The sequence below is a fragment of the Ipomoea triloba genome, chromosome 10 (assembly GCF_003576645.1).
Source record: "Ipomoea triloba cultivar NCNSP0323 chromosome 10, ASM357664v1".
Lineage (NCBI taxonomy): Eukaryota > Viridiplantae > Streptophyta > Magnoliopsida > Solanales > Convolvulaceae > Ipomoea > Ipomoea triloba.
In genome coordinates, this window is record NC_044925.1 from 19,391,779 (window position 1) to 19,413,081 (window position 21,303).

The 21,303-nt window shown below is 34.2% G+C and overlaps 2 protein-coding genes across 2 annotated transcripts; both read left to right on the forward strand.

Moving 5' to 3' along the window:
- Positions 1-2,669: 2,669 nt before the first annotated feature.
- LOC116031764 (peptide chain release factor PrfB2, chloroplastic) lies at positions 2,670-7,314 on the forward strand. Its single transcript, XM_031274065.1, has 7 exons — positions 2,670-3,156; positions 4,142-4,354; positions 5,234-5,335; positions 5,423-5,560; positions 5,908-6,212; positions 6,561-6,714; positions 6,816-7,314. The coding sequence occupies exons 1-7, from the start codon at positions 2,722-2,724 to the stop codon at positions 6,942-6,944; spliced, it is 1,476 nt and encodes a 491-aa protein (XP_031129925.1). The 5' UTR covers positions 2,670-2,721; the 3' UTR covers positions 6,945-7,314.
- A 2,509-nt stretch (positions 7,315-9,823) lies between these two features.
- Positions 9,824-16,409, forward strand: LOC116031723. Its single transcript, XM_031274005.1, has 3 exons — positions 9,824-10,113; positions 10,310-10,425; positions 15,735-16,409. The coding sequence occupies exons 1-3, from the start codon at positions 9,991-9,993 to the stop codon at positions 16,090-16,092; spliced, it is 597 nt and encodes a 198-aa protein (XP_031129865.1). The 5' UTR covers positions 9,824-9,990; the 3' UTR covers positions 16,093-16,409.
- The last annotated feature ends 4,894 nt before the right edge of the window (positions 16,410-21,303 follow it).

A 21,303-nucleotide genomic window follows, 5' to 3' on the forward strand; every position in this document is an offset into this window, starting at 1 on the left:
CTAGAATTGTATTACGAATAGAAACGTAGGGAAAAATATATTTTATTAGGAATTGTATTATCATATTTTATAACATTACACAAACCTAAATAGTATAGGAGTGTTTTGGGCGAGAAGTTAAAATTGGGGATTTTGTTTTTATTAATAGTATAGTATAGATATAGATTGCATTGCAAAAAAATATATATACTGTACTATTAGGATTAGTAATTTTAATCTAGGAAAAAATATATTTTATTAGAAATTGTATTATCATATTTTACAATATTACGCAAACCTGAATAGTATAGGAGGGTTTTGGGCGGGAAGTTAAAATTGAGGATTTTTTTATATTAATAGTATAGATAGATAGATTGCATTGCAGGGAAATAAATGTACTGTATTATTACGATTTATAATTTTAATCTTGAATTGTATTAAGAATAGGAACATAGGAAAGAATATATTTTATTAGGAAGTGTATTATCATATTTTATAATATTACGCAAACCTGAATAGTATATGAGTGTTTTGGTCGGAAAGTTAAATTTGAGGACTCTGTTTTTATTAATAGTATAGATAGATAGATTGCATTGTAGGGAAACATATGTACTATATTATTATGATTAATAATTTTAATCTAGAATTGTATTACGAATAGGAATGTAGGGAATACTATATTTTATTAAGAATTGTATTATCATATTTTATAATATTATGCAAACCTGAATAGTATATGAGTGTTTTTGGCGGAAAGTTAAATTTGAGGATTTTGTTTTTATTAATAGTATAGATTATAGAATATAAAAAAAGATCAAATACACCCACAAATTTTATACAAGAAATTAATTAGATTCTCGAACTTTTGAAATTTACAATTAAGCACATAAACATATCAATTTAGTGCATCAAGGCTCAAAAATTGGTTAATGACACTAGGTTCTGGTGATTATCTGACGAGTTTTTAGTTGCTTCTGTGTGAAAATCAGTGGCGGGCGACCAGTAGGTCACCAAAGAAGGCACCGCAAATGGTCATCTTCTCTAGTCGACGGAGAAGGCAACTAAAGGAGAAGGCCACAACTGCGACGCCTTCTCTAGTGACATGTTGGTCACCCGTCTTTGGTTTTCACTTGGAAGTAATCGAAACATCGTCGGACAATCGCGGGAACCCTAGTGACCCGTTCTTACAGGTCACAAATCAATTTTTGAGCCTTGATGCACTTAACTGACATGTGTATGCTTAATATCAAGTTTTAAAAATTCAAGGACTTAATTAACTTCTCGTATAAAGTTCAGAAGTGTATTTGACCATTTTCCCAAAAAATTAATACAAATTCTAAAGGAAAATATTTTGTGTACTCCCAACTTTTACTCCACAAACAAAATCTTTGATGTAGATACTTGCATTGGAATCCCCATGAAAAGTAGCTTATCAGGTCCCGCCACATCATGGAGTAAAATTGCATGAGTAAGCTTTAGGGCAAATTATTGTGTGAATCACAGTCCAAAACGATGTCATTTTGATGTTAAAAAAAATTCCATGCTCCACGCGCGTGTTAGAATAATGAACATTCTAGGGTAAGCTAATGTATTTTATGAGTTAGATTAATGTACTTTATGTGTTAGAATAATGACATTTCTAGGGTAAGATAATGCATTTTATTTGTTAAAATAATGTAGTTTATGTGTTACAATAATGTATTATATGAATTAAAATAATATATATTATGTGTTTTTTGATCATGGTTTATTCAACTTTATAGACTGTAATAATTAAAAATTGAGTTAATTCCAGCAATGGTCCACCGACTATGTTGATTTTTCAAAATTAGTCCCCGACTTTTAATTTGGACAATTTAGGTCCCTTGACTTTCAAATTCTTTTCAATGTTGGTTCTTTAGTCAAATTTTAGTTAAGTTGAGGTCAAATGAAGGGGTAAAATTGTCTGTTCACCTGTTTAGTGTATTATTACTCCTATTTCTCCTATCCTATACGCTGTATATATGAATATAATTTCAGTCGAAGTCTCAATCGAAGCTATATAATCTCAGTTGATGTCTCTTCGACTGATATTATATTCATATATATAGCCTATAGGACAGAAGAAATACGAGTATACAAGTGAACGGACAATTTTAACCCTTCATTTAACCTCAATTTAACCAAAATTTGACGAACATTGGAAAGAAATTGAAAGTCAAGGGACCTAAATTGTCCAAATTAAAAGTCGGGGACTAATTTTGAAAAATCAACAAAGTCGGAGGACCATTGCTGAAATTAACTCATAAAAATTTTAGAGTACATAAGCGTAGAGCTCAATTCTAAAATATTATATTAACTAGTTGTCGGAACAAAATAAATGCGAATGAAAACTACAAATTCATTACCTAAAGAACCAATTTGTAGCCAAGGACCTTGTGGTCTAGTGGCATCAAACTCTTCCCTTTATACGGGAGGTGGTGGGTTCGAGCAATATTGACTCATGTGCTTCAATAGATTGAGAAAATAGTTATGAACAGATACTGCATTGTAATAGAGTCGGTAGTATCCAAAAAAAAACCAATTTGTAGCTTGGAAGATGGTCACACTTTAGGGCCTTTTTGATTTGTCAACGTCCAAGGACGAGTAGTTACGATGTTGTTTTGACCAAGCATTCGTCTTCATTCTGTTCCTTCGGAGTCCGAATTGCCTTAAACCCTGAACCCTAGCCTCGCACGCCAAACCAATTAACTGAAGAAAAAAATGTTGTCTTTACTGATTAAAACCTCACGCAGTTCATCAATACAGCTTTGCCGTAACCGCACCACTCTCAAACTCTACCCATTCACCTCCATTTTCTCTTCTCTCTTGTCTGAATCCGCCAATCCTCCCAATCCCACTCCAAAGACCCCAATCTTCAACTTTAATTGCAGTTTTCCAAGCAAGAAAAACGATGGGTTCTCTTCATTTTCTCACGATAAATTGAATTTTCTATCTGGGTCTTTCTCTGGTGGGGATGTTCGGTTCTTGAGTTCACAGGCTGGGGCTGCCGTGGAGGAGCCTTCCACTAGCGATGGGCTTACAGTGGAGGGCATTATTGGAAATAATTGGTGTATTCTTGATGAGAGCGAGAGTGATTGGAAGAGCCATGCCTCTTCCATTGCTCAGTCCATTCAGCTTATCAAGAAACGCCTTAAGGTATGCTTATAAAATATTACACGTGCATTGCTTTATATGGTATGGATTGATCTTCCCAGCTTGAATCAATTGATAGTTTGTTACACCATGGACCAGGGTTGGTCATATGTCTGCAGTTAATATTTTTGTACTTGTAAATAAATCGAAGGCATGTTAGATAATTACATACACATATAACTACATAAACATACATTGTTAAGTGCATGTACAAAATATCTTAACCACAGACACATAAGATATTGGTTAGTCTGCAGTTAACATTTTCTGTATGTATCTGCAGTTAGCAGTTATGTACCATTGCATATGTCTTTAATTTGTTTACATGTATAGAAATGGTTAATTGGAGGTATAGAACCTGCCAATTGCAGGTATAGAATTTGAAGGTTATATTTGGACCGGGTCCACGTTGCAAGGTAGACCCTAGTCCATGGTATAATTTGCCAACTTGAGTTATCCCAATCATTAATTATTTTAGATGCATGTGTCACATGGATAAGTGATGGATGGTAGATTATCATTACCCCACTATAAAGTTTTAGGTTTTGTTGGCTTTGATTTTACTGCTTAGACCGGTATTTTTTTGTTTTTTTTGTTTGCATTAACGAGGTAAACCTCACTCCTCACTGTCTGAGTATGTGAGTAAACCCTCGCCTTGTGACCCTAGCCGGCAAAGGACCACAAGGAGGTAAACCAGCCTAGGTTATCCATAGCTGACCGGCTCAAACCCAAGGGCTTGAGGTTCGAACCCACGACCTCTCGGCTGCAGGTGTAGCTCTCTTACCACTTGGGCTGCCCTTACGGGCCTTAGACCGGTTTATTTGGTATTATATAGTGAAGTTATGATATTCTTGTTAATTAAATAGGGGAATATATATTTTCTGGCAGTGCATTATATTTTATTTGATTGCTGAAAGCCTGAAAATGATTTGGTTCTGTGTTATGCATTGATGGTGATATCTTACTTCGGCTCGATCTTTATTGATAGTGGAAAAAGCTGATTGATAGGCTTGAGGTACTATCAGCAGAGCTCAACAAGCCAGATATTTGGGATGATGCTGTTCGAGCAGGAAATTTAAGCAGGGAGCATGGTTCTCTAACAGGTAAAATGGAGGAGGTCAAGGCATTTGAGCAAGAATTGCTTGAACATATTGACATGATTAAGCTTGCTCAGGAAGAGAACGACAAAGATTTGGAATTGGTGCGTCTGCGATTCTTCTTTACATTGCAAATTTGCAATGTGATCCTCTATTTTGATTTAGTAGAGGATCATGCAATTTCATCATCTTATGTTTCTCATAATCTTTTTATTTTTTTTTAAGAGGCTAATATGAAACTGGAAAAATAATTTAATACTGTACTTATTTAAAATGAAGTAAAAGGGAAAACTCATATAGAATGTCACAAGATAATAATGTTTCTTAAGTTGATTGAAAACGTAGAATTATTTAAAAAAAAAAAAACTGTAGTTTACTGATGAATGTGGATACAGTTTAAGGTGTTTATAACTGTTTATATTCAAAATATTTCATGAATGGAAAAATTATTGCCGATAAGTGTGGAGAATCAAATTCCTTATAGATAAAATGCATTTAGTAGATTATCTTCATTTGTTAGATTAACTCTTAAGAATTGATTTGTTACAACCAGGGTATTGATTGATTGTACATATGTTGAATTTGGTTTCTGCAGCTGGGTTATGGTGCAATTTAAATACTTATATATTAATACATGTATATGCTGGTAATATGTTCAATGAAAAGGAAAGTGTAATATGAGAGTGTGGATGACACATTATTGATTGGTGTGCTAGGTTTTGAGAGCATATGCACTCTTTGATTGCAGAGGATTCAAAATCTTCCGTCTTGGTAAGCTATGGAGATTACACCGAGTGATAACATTAGAATTGTTTGATTTCAGATGGTATCTCAGTAGGTTATAAAGATTACACCGAGTACCACCCTTTAGTTGAGCATTACGTGTTCTGAGATTTTAATTACCAATTATTTGATGACTTGATATGAGAAAAATCATTTTCGGTTGCTGTATTTCACTTTCTATTTTATTCTTTGGATGACAGGAATCGCTTAAAGCTCTATCAAGGGTTAGAAGGAGCATAAGAGAAAAAGAGCTTGAAGCTTTATTGTCGGGAGAGCATGATTCTTGCTCTTGTTACATTGAGGTCATTTCAAACTGAAGTTTTTACTGCTTTTTCTGGGTTTATATAATTGTCAATAACTCAACAGAAATGCTGTTTACCCATAATTAGGTTCAAGCTGGTGCTGGTGGTACTGAGAGCAATGACTGGGCTTCGATGGTCATGCAGATGTATAAATTATGGGCTCAGCGTCGAGGATATGGAGTTACTGTAGTGGATGAAATGCCGGGTGAGATTGCAGGAATCAAGGTGTAAATTCTTGCCATAAATTTCTCTTTCTATGATCTAGTGTTTTCAAAATAATGCCAGTTAGAAGATGATTAAAAAGCAACAGGGTGGATAGGGAGGCATATCAGTCATAATTGTGATCTTACTATGTCTTGATCATTCTTAAAGTATCTCAACTGAGAGAATGGTGATTTTGTGTGTTTTTCGTGTTATACAACCAGTAAATCGGGCACTGCTATTGGTGCGCTTAAACATTGTTGTTGCTTTTGTCATGAACCTTGGAGTTTCTAGTCATTTTCTTCTGGTCTCATGGTCGTTTTCACTTTAAGATGCTTTTGTTCTGACCATACAATACTATTGTTTCTCAGCGTGCAACAATTAAAGTTGAAGGTGAACATGCATTTGGATATGCCAAAGCCGAAGTAGGGGTGCATCGCTTAGTACGCATATCACCGTTTGATAGTGCAAAGCGGAGACATACTTCGTTTGCTGCTGTTGCTGTAATACCTATTCTAGGCGATGGGTCTACACGAGTTAAAATTGATGAATCTGACCTTCGGATTGAGCGATTTCGAGCAGGAGGAGCCGGTGGTCAGCACGTGAATACAACTGAGAGTGCTGTGAGGATTACTCATATCCCTACAGGAATTACTGCTTCTTGTCAAAATGAAAGGTAATAGACATCGTTTTGGTTGAAAGTGTGGAGTAACAAGCTACGTCCCTAATCTCGTCTCCCCCTCTTCTCTAACCCCAAAAAAATTAAATAAAAATGATAACAGAAATAATTAAGAGCTCTTAGCCAACTACTATGTAATGTGATAACACCTCTGTTAGACTGTTACCATTCCAAATGGGTGATCACATGATCGAACCCCGGTGGTGGGGGCATTGATTCTTTGGGCTGAAAAAAATTGAGAAAGTATAGAACAGATAGTCAGATACTACCTTATAAAGAATCACGAGTGTTTCAAAAAAAAAATATATATATATATTAATAGCTCTTAGCTTTGCCTATAATCAGGTCACAGCATCAGAACAAGTCTTCTGCCATGGCTGTGCTTCAATCTCGGTTGGACCAGCTTGAGATGGCTCGCCAAGCTGAGATGAATGCACAACACACGCAATCCCTCACTGACATTAGCTGGGGCAACCAAATTCGTACATACGTACTCCAAGTATGCACAAGAAAATTCTACCCCTATTATATTCATTGAGTTATACACTGTGAAACCATCATCAAAACTGCTGATGAATCACTTGGTATGTTTTCTTGCAGCCATACCGCATGGTTAAAGATCTTCGAACTAATTATGAGGTTTCAGATCCCGATTCTGTTCTTGACGGGGATATTGATGACTTTATCTTGAACTACCTGTCAGTATCCTTTGACAATGATGGCAAATAACTTCTCTAACTGAATCACCGGGAAACCTTACCAATAGACAGCATAGTTGATTGAATGGACGATAAAATTACCATCAGAACAACATATTTCTTCAATCTTTCTTCTGGTATTTGAGATGTTGTATATAATTATGTTGAAAATGATGCCACCAGTCACACTGCATTTGTTTTAGTTCATAGGAGATAGGTAATATACTTGATTGGAGTTTTGGTCTTTTGAGCAGGTATTGCCAATTCTGCAATAAGCTTGGTAAAAGTTACTATAGAGAGTTCAGTTGCCTCCATTATTGTATTCACCAACTTAATTTATCTGACTTTTGTTTTGGACAATTAAATTAAATTTCAAAAAAATAAACATTTGGATTTTGTGACCTGTTGCAATTTTTTTTTTAAATTAATTTTTGCATTATACAACTTTTTGGTTCTGTTGCAAGCCACAGACATTCAGACAAGTTGACCACAATAGAACAGGATTGTTGTGAGAAGCAACAATACAGAATTATATAAAGTATGATATGATGGCATTAATTTTATCCACAAAACCTTGAGAAAGGAACCAAAGTTGGATTTAGATCATATTGTGTTAGGGCGTTAATCAGGTGGGCCGAGTTTAGCACTTGATCGGGTGGGCCGAGTTTAGTCCTTGTTTGATTTGAGACGTGGCATTGTGACTTACTATGGAGGGATATGATTAAGGCAAATTATTGGGTGGACCATGGGTCACGTAGCTGTGTGGACCATTAATATAAGGTACATTTTTATTATATTAAAAATAGTCAAAAAATTTTGTGATTAATCGTGCTTGACTTTGTGATATGTACTGAGACTGGAAAAAGAAAAAGGAAAAAAAAAAGAAGAAGAAAATAGGTTAAAAATGAAAATAGGTTATAGGTAAGACTTAAGAGAGCTAAAAAGAGTGAAATCGAGCCTCCTTTTTTTTTTTGAAAAAAAATCCAGCCTCTTTAAACAAAGAAAGTAGGTGCATGAAATTTACTTGGGCAAAATTGAAAGACCGTATGTCCATGTTCAACTCACAAGATCTTTTTAATTAAATTTTTAAAAAATGATTTTCTTTCTCGTAAATCAAAGTGTAACAATTAACAGTGTGTTTGGTTTGCACATGAGAATTCAGAATCGAAATGTGAATAAAATATTTAGTAATGATAATGAATTTTGGTGAAAGTATTTTGTATGTTTGGTAGTAAGGTGAAATTAGAATAATTACTAATATTTATGTTTGGGTGTATGATTCGATGACTGGAATAAATGTTTTAAAATACAAAAATAAAAAATCAAAACAATTGATCATAGTATAATGACATCCAAAGCATCAATATGAACAAAAAAAAATTAAAACAAAAATCAAAGTACTAATCCAAACTTAAAAATTAGATTACCAATGAGAAGAAGCGATACTCATTTTTAATTAGGGAATGAAATTTTTAATTGAAGAGGTAATCAAAACTCATAGTTGTGTTTTAGACAGGTTGAGAAAGTATGTATGAACAGATAATACAATATAATAGAGTCAGTAGTACTCAAAAAAAACTCAGTTGTGTTTTAAAAAGATGTCAACCAAACACTACTATGATTTTGATTCTCATTTCTAATGTTTAAACCCATGAACCAAACACACCCTAAATATAAAATTCTTCCATTGGTTCATTTTTCATCCATCAGCAATAGCTAAAAGATCATTTTATGACGTCTTCATTTCCTATGGAGGTTTTTGATAAATAGGCAAAATAGCTGTTTGCTGATAGTTGTTAGCTGATTGGGTTAGTGTATTTGATTAGTTGATAGTATTGACTAATTATAAAAGATGTTTGGTAAATTAGTTGTTAGCTAATAACTGATTATATATAAATTTTTAGGGGGTGTTTGGTTATTGGCTTATCAGCCAAAAAATAGCTTATTTGACTAAGAATAGCTGATTTGACCAATCAATAAGCTGTTTTCTAGTGTTTGGTAAATCGCTTGTTGACTCAATAAGCCAAAATAGAAAAAGTTGATGAGTGTAGCGTTTCTAAATAGCTGCTTTGCTAAATGGCCATTTTATCCTTTAACCTCTAATCCTTCAGCAGCATACATTCGCATTATCCCTCTTTCCTCCGCGAAACTGTGACTGCCTTTTTGGATCTGCCTCTTCTATCCATGTTGATTGCCGCTACGCAATACTCTCGGTAGTCACTCATCAATTCACAACTCAAAATTAGTGCCTTCTTTTTAATTAAAAGAAGTTCAAGATTAGTGCTTTCTCTTCAATTTGCAATTTAGAGATAATAATAATAATAATAATAATAATAATAATAATAAATTTGAAAAAGTAATTTAAAAATTAAGAAATTAGTACAATGCCCTTATAGGTCATTTTACATCCAATAATTTACCAAACACTTTTCTATAATCAGTTGATACAATCAGCTGGTCAAATCAGTTAACACAATCAGCTATCAATTATCAGCTACCAGCTATCAGCTGATTGCCAAACACCACTTTTTGAAGCAATAAGTTGTTACAAAAAGTTAATTAACTAAATACTTATATTAATTGTTTAATAATGTCAAACAATTAATAGTGATCAAAAGTAAAAATTGGGACCAAACAGGGCAATAACCAATGTTGATATATAACAAAGACGGCTATGGTTATGGTGGCAAATGCTACCAAATTGGTATAAATGAATGGAAGAAGTGAGCCACTGGATTGTCTCTGTTGGGTATTTTTATTTTATATTTTTGAAAAAGGTTGTGGTAAAAATTGTTGAATTCATGTTATTTTTCAAGTAAAATTATCTCCACATTTTAAAATTATCCAAAACCTAATTAACAAAATTATTTGTATTAGGCCCTAATTTTATATCCAGATTTGAGGACACTGCCCGTCAGAGTCAGAGGTTCTATAAAAGCCATGGAGCTGTGAGATTTTCTGTTCCCTCTTTTGCTTCATTCACATACGATACGAGTATACGAATTTGGTTTTTCACATCTGAGAATCCGAGATATATACAATCATACTCCTAAAGTCGACTATTTGGGATTTGGGTAATGGAATCGTCATCTTCGTCTTCTTCTTCGGTGATAACTCCCGAAGATGTGTTGGGGACGCTGATGAACGACGGTACAATCGACGCTATCCGCTTGAAAATCATCACTCAGCTCAAAGCCAATGTAATCTCCATTTTTTTCTCAATTCTTTAGTTTGTGGTTTTTTATGCTTTGCTGCTTGACATATGTTATCGCAAGGAAAGGACTGTTTTCATTCTTTTTTTTTTATTTTTTTTCAATCGTTAGTGGGGAGTATTATTATTATTATGGTTATTTTATAATTTGTTGATGATAATACTATTCTGTTAATCTGATTAAGGAAGAGTTGAAGAATACAACCATAAAAATGGTGGAACAGAGCAAGGTTCTGAACACTCCTGGGGCCGAGAAGCAGACCAAAAGAGAGCTTTTTGATGCACTTCGCCAAGAACTCGAGTTAGTATTTTTCCCTCTTTCTTTCAAGCACTGACATTTGTTATTCGTTGCTTTTGTTTATTGCTTTGTTTCTGCATAGCTTAGGATAGTGCACTTAATATATGCTAGCATTTGAGATTCTATTTTGCGAATCAAGTTCACCTTTGTAGTATTTTATTTATCTAAGTGCCAGTAGATTATATGGCATTTTAAATACTTATAGTTTAAGGATTAAGGAAAGAAAGTCATTCTTGTGCTTCTTACTTTGGTGTCATTAGTTTCTGTATGGAATTTGTTTATTGGGATTAAGCTCTGGCCCTTTCAATTTTTCTCTTAACAGTGCTTGGTTTAAGATTTAGGTACCCTTTACAGTTACTGGGATTGCATGGATAGCAAGTTACATTATTTTGAAGCTAGTGATGTTCATCAATCTGCAAAAAGTATGAAGACGTGCATTTAGTACAACTATAGTCCTATAATTTTATCACTTTGGGAAAATAAGAACTCATCAATAGAGTCTTCACCACCATTATGGTCACTTTGGTTTTGTTTAGCTTAGTGTATAATGTTTACAGTTGTAAGCCTTGTGTGTAAACAAGCTTCATTTTCTTCGCTAATGATTTTGCATGTGATAATAATCAGCTGTTGTCTGATGCTGGGATAAATAACATCAAAGATGTTGCTCATTGAAATTTTCATAGAACAATGGAGACTCTGGATTTTGAACTTCTGGGATTGTAGAAGTGGATGGTGATTTGGGTGTAAAGTTTTGATTGTACTGAATTATACTAGAAACAATTAAAACAACATAGTCTGGAATTCTAGTTAGCAGAAGTGCTTCAGTTGATAGGACATGTGAGTGCCATAATCAAATATAGTCTTGGTAGTTCTTTGGAGTTGCTATATGTGTAAAAGGGGTGGTGGACTGGCGGGGAAGAAACTTTTACTTACACTGCTATATATCTTAAAGTTTTCACTCTGGTTAATCATTTTCCTAACTGAAATTGCTGCTGCTATGTTAGTTTGCATTGTGCAGTGGAGGTTAGGTTTTTGACTTAGCCAAGGAGGAGACAATCCTTGTCATGTTTTGGTTTATAATAAAATCTCTACCTAGTGAATAGTCTCTTTATAGCAAAGGTTCTGTGAACCGAAAGCAATTTTGCTTTGTTTGCTATATTTTCAAAGTTATAACTCTTGAAATTCCCCCCTCTAATGCTCTACCGCTGTCCATATACTTTCTTTTCTTAAGTTGTCACCAAGCTCCATTATACCCCCTTGTAATTCCTGCTGTTTCTCTATTTTTCAAAACAAAACCAATAAGAATGAGAGAATTCAGCCTACGCGATGATTCGATTCTATAGTTACATCTTTTACTTCTAAAACATCTTAAAAGGGTTAGGCATAATCAAGTTAGGCTCTCCAATTGTAAATATCATATTTCAAGCAAAGAGTTTTTGCCATGTTCTATCCCTCATGTTTCCACTTTCAACAGTCTTACCCTTCAAGTTCAAAGTTCCCAAAGTTTTGTATCATGAGTCCCTCAGTTACTCACGCTTTTAAAGCCAGTGGGAATCCAGTGTGGGTATTAATTAATATGTAAAAACTTACCATTCTATTATTGATCCCTATAATTTCAAAAGCGCCCAGTTAATGTCCTCCTTATTCCCAAAATTTCCCTCTGTTAGGTCACTTTTAACGTCAAGGGAGACTTGGTTGGAGGGGTGGGGGGGGGGGGTGGGGGGACTTTGGTAATAGTGGGGACATTGATTGGGTAATAACCTGTCAAAATTGGAAACATGTGACACCAATAATGGCTAAAATTCTTCAATGTGGATTGCCAACTACTCCATCTCTTGTTGATGCATTATTATTGTGGTAGCACATTTTATTCCAGATCTGAGGCACTTGTTGTCCTTTTCCCTCTTATTTTGCTACACCTCTAATCCATCAAAGTTGAAATTTGGCATAATCTTGATTTAGTCAAGGGCAAAGCAAAGGACCGAAGAGGTAGAACCAAGCAAGTTCTAGTAGAATGTTTGAATGTAGATTTTTCTATCAATGCACTAGAGTTAGAATGGAATTATAGTGAGGTAAAGATTAACAGATCTGGCAAGGCACTCCAGGTACCAAACTCAACTACCTTATTAATATGGAATTCAAGCTGTTCATTTCTTCAAAAGCATAATATTGACAATCAAGGCTCAACTGCTCAAGAGCAGCATACTTAGCTCAGTAGTCTTACTTATTTGAACGGTGAGAACTAACAATTTGAAGGTCTGGTTGGTTTTGAATGGCCACCACCCATTGGGGAGGCAGAAGCTGTATATGTAAGAAAATTAGAGAAAGAAGTGTATTGCTTATAATGATAATATTCTAATTCTCATACTGATAGGTTAAAGATCACATGCATTTATAGTTAAATCATTGGCCTCTTAGACCAAGTTTATACCTGAAAGAGGCTCACTTGCAATCCTAGTTGGCAACCTTTTTTTTTTTTTTTTTCCTATTTTAATAAATGACACATAGCTTGCAAGCTGTCAAATTGGCCTGCAAAAGGTAGAGTGGGGCCAATTTTTATTTTTTTTTGTTTTTTTTGTTTTTTTTTTGTTTTTTGTTTTTTGTTTTTAATAAAATTTAATGTTACTATTATTATTATTATTATTATTATTATTATTATTATTATTATTATTATTATACTCTGTAATACTAATATTATATTATATTTTAGGAGTGAGTTGAAATTGTTGGGATGTAGAGAAAACAGTGAATGAATTGNGGGGGGGGGGGGGGGGGGGGGGGGGGGGGGGGGGGGGGGGGGGGGGGGGGGGGGGGGGGGGGGGGGGGGGGGGGGGGGGGGGGGGGGGGGGGGGGGGGGGGGGGGGGGGGGGGGGGGGGGGGGGGGGGGGGGGGGGGGGGGGGGGGGACTTTGGTAATAGTGGGGACATTGATTGGGTAATAACCTGTCAAAATTGGAAACATGTGACACCAATAATGGCTAAAATTCTTCAATGTGGATTGCCAACTACTCCATCTCTTGTTGATGCATTATTATTGTGGTAGCACATTTTATTCCAGATCTGAGGCACTTGTTGTCCTTTTCCCTCTTATTTTGCTACACCTCTAATCCATCAAAGTTGAAATTTGGCATAATCTTGATTTAGTCAAGGGCAAAGCAAAGGACCGAAGAGGTAGAACCAAGCAAGTTCTAGTAGAATGTTTGAATGTAGATTTTTCTATCAATGCACTAGAGTTAGAATGGAATTATAGTGAGGTAAAGATTAACAGATCTGGCAAGGCACTCCAGGTACCAAACTCAACTACCTTATTAATATGGAATTCAAGCTGTTCATTTCTTCAAAAGCATAATATTGACAATCAAGGCTCAACTGCTCAAGAGCAGCATACTTAGCTCAGTAGTCTTACTTATTTGAACGGTGAGAACTAACAATTTGAAGGTCTGGTTGGTTTTGAATGGCCACCACCCATTGGGGAGGCAGAAGCTGTATATGTAAGAAAATTAGAGAAAGAAGTGTATTGCTTATAATGATAATATTCTAATTCTCATACTGATAGGTTAAAGATCACATGCATTTATAGTTAAATCATTGGCCTCTTAGACCAAGTTTATACCTGAAAGAGGCTCACTTGCAATCCTAGTTGGCAACCTTTTTTTTTTTTTTTTTCCTATTTTAATAAATGACACATAGCTTGCAAGCTGTCAAATTGGCCTGCAAAAGGTAGAGTGGGGCCAATTTTTATTTTTTTTTGTTTTTTTTGTTTTTTTTTTGTTTTTTGTTTTTTGTTTTTAATAAAATTTAATGTTACTATTATTATTATTATTATTATTATTATTATTATTATTATTATTATTATTATACTCTGTAATACTAATATTATATTATATTTTAGGAGTGAGTTGAAATTGTTGGGATGTAGAGAAAACAGTGAATGAATTGATATGGAGTAAGGCCCATTTTTGAAAGTGAGAGTACTGAGGGATAAACAAAGCCTTAGTGGGCTAAAATAGGGCTATGTTAGGATTATGTTATCCTGACAACCTTTACATATACCATCACCTGGCTTTGGTTTGGTGAAATTGCGTTCAACTTGTTCTTTCTTAAAAAATTTAGTGCTTCTACAGGGAAACCTGATGTGAATACCTTAGTGCTCCATGTTTGACTGTGAAGAGATGATCTACCTTCCTTTTTGTGTAGTGTAGATTGGCAGCTCTTGGTGTGGTTGTATTGCTATAACTTAATGCTTAATCATTTCATTGAAGCTTAAAGTACCTTTAGATTAACAAAAACTAGATACTTAGGGCATTATATTGGATGGGTTGTATGTGCCTGAGTCTACACCCTTTTTATAACTTGGTTCTATTCTATTCTTCATAATGTGAATAATATGACTATGGGGCTTTAATTAAAGTTGAGAAGTGCAATCTCAATTTATTTGGCCAGAAAAATCTCATAACATGGAGAGACATTCTATTGAATGAGTATTTGCCTACCTATGCTTTATGGCAGCTAGTCTCGGGTAGTTGGGAAACAAAGCAACCGCAAGATGGCTGTAACTGATATTAGAGTGCTAAGACTAATGTTTGCATGTATAAGGATCCATCATATATAACTATTTGAACTAATACACAAGCAGTGTGGGTTGGAGACCGTTATAGAAAATAGATTAAGGTGGTTTGGACATATTAAATGGAGGCCTGTGGATGCTGCAGTTAGATAGTGTTGATTATATGGCAAGAAGCATAGGAAGTAGGAGAGGAATAGGTAGACTGAGACTTTGGCATCCCGGGGATTATGTGTATATAACAAGACATAAATGCTAGTCATGGGCTGTAGCTTGCTACATTAATTTCTATGCAATTCTGCAGTGGGAACAATATTCCTTGGTTCTGTTTTTATTTTTAAGCAACTGTTGTAATGCTCCCTTGACCACAAGTGGCAACTCTACGTTGTTAGGACACTGGCTTTTGTTTCCCATGTTATTGCATTTTTGCATACTATAGTCCCTACTCACATCTTTTGTTCTTTACTTTTATACTTTACCTGTGTAAATATAACCTAGAAAATAGAGATTACTTGGTTGCAATTTCTCTTCATTCCAAATAGTTGCCTGGTAAAATTGATCTGCCAATGGAAGAATTAATACATCTCAAATTCTTTGGCATAATTGGTCATCTGGCTTTTTGGGATTTGAATGGACTAATCATTGCATTTCTTCTCTTGTGAATAATGATATGCTGCATCTAGGAGTCTTAGAGTAATAACATAATGCTTTAGGAATCAAAGTTTTATGCTTAGTAATTTTGATGACAGGACTTCAGTGCTTGAGAAAGCTTCTAAATCAGTTTGGGAGCTGATATTGGATCACAATGGGATTGGGAAAGAAATAAGCGAGACAGTTGAGGGCGTATTTTGTAGATTGAGCGGAAGAGAACCTCCATTGTTCCCTCCAGCTGTCGAAACCAAATCAGAGAAGGGGAAAGAGAAAGACAGCGAGGAAGGAAGGGAAACTGAGAAGGATAATTCGTCAGACTTGGGGTTAAAGAAGAGGAAGTTCCATGAAGTGAATACAGAAGATGGCGCAGAAGAAGTTGCTGCTACGAAAGCACACGACAAGTCAACTGAAACAGATGATTCTAGTAAAATGCCTACACCTAGCACAAAAACATGATGCTGCATGGCCCTATCACGCGTTTTTGCTTCCTTAGGTAAACTATATACCTACTTTATCCTTCTCTCCATTTTAGCCCTAGTAGAAGAACTTTTCAATGCTCAAAACACATGTAATCACTCTGCGTCATGGGTTGTAGATATGCACACTAGGAAATGCACACATTTTATGCTTTTTGAAATCCTTGTATCTTTTAGCGGGTTCAAGGCTTGAAGTTAATACTTATGTCAGCAATAGCTGTCTTCTTGACTTCTTGTTGGCAACTTTCATAATTTGAATTGTTCATTAAACTTAGAATGATGACCATTGTTCAGTAAGTCCAATTGGAACTATTTAAGTGTCTATGAAAAGCTAAGATATACAGTTGTGACTTTCATGAAGAATAAAAGTTTTATTCTGGTACGAAGGTCGAATTTGGCATTATCAACGATCAATGGTTTGATTTGAACTGAACCGTATACTGCAATAATAGATTAGAATTGAATCGTATTTGTGCTACATGGTTACAGATAAGGTTAAGAATCATGTCTATGATTTTAAGTCAGAATTGTCAGTTTTGGTTTGGAATTGGATCGTTCTGGTTCAAATTCTGAGATTAAAGAGCATGGTAGGGTAGTGCAATTCTTATACCATGGACTAGGGTTCATATTGTATTATGAACCTGATACAAAAATTCTGTATCTTCAGTTAACACATTTCCTATATACAGTTAATAGTTTTTGTACATGTAAATAAATAACTTGATAATTGTTGACACATAATATGATAGATACAAGTACAAAAATTGTCAACTACATATACAAAATGTGTCAACTATAAATATAGAATTTAAAAGTTATTTTTAAATCAGAGTCTACAATGCAAGGTAGAACGTGGTCCATGGTATAATTTGTCATCGTTGTGTCATTACAAAAGTAAAGTTGTATCTCTCATTTTGTCATTAAAACACTACAATAATAACTCCAAATAATGAATTCTCCTTTCTAAAGACTGGCACAGTAGCAATCATAAAAATGATTTTACGATAAACTCACAACTAACTCAACTTTAGTTGATGATTGTCAATTGTTGTACCAAAGCCCGAATTCATTTTGCATTTCTTTTGGAAGACAAAGTATAATTAACTATTAAAATTATGATAAATGAATAAACAATAAAAAATTACAATAATAAAAACTCTATATATATCAATAAATACAACCTCCAATTTTTTTGTGAGGAAGGTTCAGTTTGCACATACCATAGCGAAGGCATACGGCATGTGAGGAACATATGCAATTAATGTGTGCTATGTAACAGTCGCGTTTGCATATGTTACAAAGAACGGTGCCATGCATGGGAAACTAAACATATCTCTGTACATACTTTCTCTCATAAGGCACCACTGGGCAAAGTGATGAAATAATGGTATCAAAGATGCTTTTATATTAAGGTGAGACTTAATTGATGTCTACCATTAAATAATCATGATCTTCAAGTTCTAAACTCCTAAAAAGGACCATTGCTTCTTTACAGAGAACTTCCCCATAAAGAAGAGGGGGAACCCTATTAAAAGTGCGTAACGATGGCAATCAATTGAGCTCACTTGAAACCAATCACCAATTGAAAAGTTCAAAATCTGTAGTCTGTATGTACATGTCTCTTTGGTCAATTTTTTTTTTTTTTTTAAAAGGGCCTGCTGGCCTAGCCTACATTTTCGCAGTCCATATTTTTTGTGGCCCTAACCATCCCACCGCGGCAAATTACAATCATTATTCCATGGATCATAGTCCACACATTTATGTGAACCATAAATAAAAAGTACATTCAATATACTAAATGTACATTATTTGTATATTATCAGTACACAGATAATGTACTTTTAATATATTAAAAATGTATATTGTATTCATGGTCCACACAATAATTTGCAGGCAAATTATTATATGGATCATAACAAAAAGTACATTATTCGTGTACTGAATGTACATTATACGAAATAATATACTTTCCCTGAATACCACGTACATTTTTAATATATTAAAATTACATTATTTGTGTATTGAATTTACGTTATTTGATAATAATATGGTCCACACATAATGATTGATCCTACCGCAAGGCAAATGCAGATTGGTCTGCGGGTTTTAGCTTACTTTGATACCCTAGTGTGAACATCTAGGGCCACTAAATTTGTTAGGGTTTCAATTTTAAGAAATAAAACTACTCTGATACTTGATAAAATCAAAATACATGCCACTTCTTCTCTAATTAAGTGTCAACATCTAAGGGCCATAGGTTTGTAAGGATTTTAGTTTTAAGAAATCTTTACACACATAAATTATAATTTCTTTATCTACATGCTCTGATCAAGAAATAAAAGTATAAAACTACTGTAATACTTGGTGAAACCAAGATAACAACTTTATCAAGAAAGAAGAATACAGATACTGTTGGAACTTGATTATCATGAAGTTATAATCAAATTTAGTAAGTTTTAAACTTTGAAGATATAAAATGAAAAATATAATACTTTGAAAGATTAAAATTGAAATTAACTCGTTTTAATATTTTTTTTTTTTTGAAATAACAAGGATTCATTCAATAAGATCAGAAGTTAAAACATTACAAATGATAGGAGGAGGGTGTGTGAACCACTCCAATTGATCAGACGTAGAAACAGACTGCCTAGCTAACTTATGAACTGCCTGATTCGCAGATCGTTTAGTAAAAGATAAAAACACATGAGTGAAAGAACTCATAAGGTTTTTAATATCTCTAAAAATCAAGTGAAATGAGGAGTCTCCTTTGCAAGCATGATGCCTTGAACCACTTGGAGGGAATCAGTTTCAATCTGAACTTTGTCAAAACCGTGACTTTTTAGCCAACTAAGTGCCTCTCTTACAGCCACAGCTTCAGTTCCCTTGGGAGAAAAGACACCTCTCCATTGAGTTCCTTTAATTTAGCTGCAACAAATCCTCCAAATTCGTTCCTAAGTACACACGCAAAACCCATGCATGCCCCTTCCTTGTTGATAGCAGCATCTACATTTAGTTTGAGAAAACTTGGTTGAGGCTTACTCCAGTGTACATTTGTTACTGCATTATCTTGGGTGGTGGTGTTGCCTTTCCAAGCATCCTTTCAGTCGAAATAGTATGACTGGGATCTTCTAATAACAATAGTACTCGAAGGCTCACTTGATTGGTCGTTATGCCATACTCTATTGTTTCTAAGTGACCAAATATTCCAACACACCATGATGATAATGCAAATCTCATCAGTGTGCACACTGGCAGTGTTGTGAAGTAAACAATAGATTATAAAAAAGCTATTAATACCAAAATAGTAAATTAGTCAACAACAACACCAAAAATTCACCTTTATACAATTGGACAAATTCAAAAATTTGTATAATTTTATATAAGTATATATTAGGCATTTTTAGTGTAAATAGAACTAAAATTGTTGGAAATAAAAAATCTATTGATGAAAAAAATTTAAAAAACTTACTTTGTAAGCTAGGTAAAGAAATATGAAATTGCACAAAATCAAAGCAAAATTGAAGAGTTTTAAAGAAAACACAATTCCCCTATAGTTAAAATTTTATACAAGCCAAGTAGCTTGTTGATACTTTTAGTAGTTCAACACTCGCAATAATTAATTAATTAATTAATTGTTCTCGACAAATAAAAGTCTAGAGGGGTGTGTTTGAGGTTGAATAGTCCTCTAAAAACTTATTGAATAAATGAAATTATCAACATGTTTTGCAACGAAAGTATTATACTTGTAGTCTAGTGGCACCCGGTTATACTCTCATATAGATATAGAAGAGGGTGAATTCGAGTGTCAGTGCAGGTAATATTGGCTTAGAAACAATAGTGCATGTGTACTAATTTATCATTGTGCTTGCATCGGAAGTCTTATACTTATTAAATTTTGTTTGTTGCGCTTATTTAAACAATATTACAATTTGTACGGAACATAGCGCGTGCGTGTTATGGACTTATGGTTTGCGAGACAATATTTTATAGTGGTTCACAAACACCATACTCCAGACTTGCTCTTAAAACAATGAGGCTTCATTGGTAGTGATAAAAATACAAGTGAAAGGTAGCCTTTCACACTAGTTGCAAAACAAGCTATGTTACTTGCTCTTCTCCTTTAACAATCCTTGAAACATCTTTTTTCACAAAGTTGCACGTTACTTATTGCCCAATCTTTAACTCCATGGGTTGTCACAAAGTTTCCTTAAGTGAAGGTTGCCTAACAAATGTGTTTTATTTTTAGAATACAATTGGACAGAATTTAGATAATTCTTTGAAGCTTAGATTGCTTTAATGGCTGAGTACTTGTGTAATTTTTTTTTTCTATTACCAACTTGTGAACTCGTTAATTCTATTCTAAACTTCAAGAGAGATTCTATTTAAAGAGTTGAGGATCAAAAGATTCAAACAACTTTGAATCTATCCGTTGGCATCATTCGTGATAGTAGGTGTCCAAAAAGCTGATATTTTCTCTTTTTATTTATTTATTGCATGCCATTGAATTTTCGATATTAACCAATACCTTTTAGCGAATAATTGAATCCTATTTTGACATTTATAAAAGTCCTTTTAATCGAATATAAATTTAGGATACTAAAGGTGTGTTTGGTTGGCGGGTTTAGCTATTAAGAATGGGTATCAAAGTCATTGTTATTGTTTAGTTGACATGTTATTAGAACACTACTATGGATTTTTATTACCCCTTAATTAATTGCAAAACTGTTCCCTAATAAAATAAGAGTTTCATTCCCTTCCTTCTCAGCCGCTTCCCAAACTATGTTTGTTAATTAAAATCCTCCCATAATTATATTTGGTCTCAAATCTCTTATTTGCCCTCAATCTCTCTCTCTCTCTCTCTCTCTCTATATATATATATATATATATATATATATATATCCCTAATAAGGTGAGAACCATGTCCCAGGTGAAAATCTGCGGACAAATTCAAACCACTGATCTAGTAGATCTAACGGTTCAAAATAAACCAAACTTTTATATTTTTATGAAAAAGACCCCGCTCATTTTTTACTTGATTTCCCATCCATCAGATCTTGCAGATCAATGGTTTGGATTTGTCCACACGTTCTTACCTAGGGATTGGTTCTCATATGATTAGAATTATATATATATATATATATATATATATATATATATATATATATATATATATATATATATATATATATAT

Bases quoted from the DNA above. Each gene is read 5' to 3' on its own strand.
- LOC116031764 (XM_031274065.1), top strand. From the start codon at position 2,722: ATGTTGTCTTTACTGATTAAAACCTCACGCAGTTCATCAATACAGCTT. The intron at 5,561-5,907 runs GTGTAAATTCTT...ATTGTTTCTCAG, and splicing joins GTGAGATTGCAGGAATCAAG to CGTGCAACAATTAAAGTTGA. The intron at 6,715-6,815 runs GTATGCACAAGA...GTTTTCTTGCAG, and splicing joins TTCGTACATACGTACTCCAA to CCATACCGCATGGTTAAAGA.
- LOC116031723 (XM_031274005.1), top strand. From the start codon at position 9,991: ATGGAATCGTCATCTTCGTCTTCTTCTTCGGTGATAACTCCCGAAGAT. The intron at 10,114-10,309 runs GTAATCTCCATT...AATCTGATTAAG, and splicing joins TCACTCAGCTCAAAGCCAAT to GAAGAGTTGAAGAATACAAC. The intron at 10,426-15,734 runs GTTAGTATTTTT...TTTTGATGACAG, and splicing joins GCACTTCGCCAAGAACTCGA to GACTTCAGTGCTTGAGAAAG.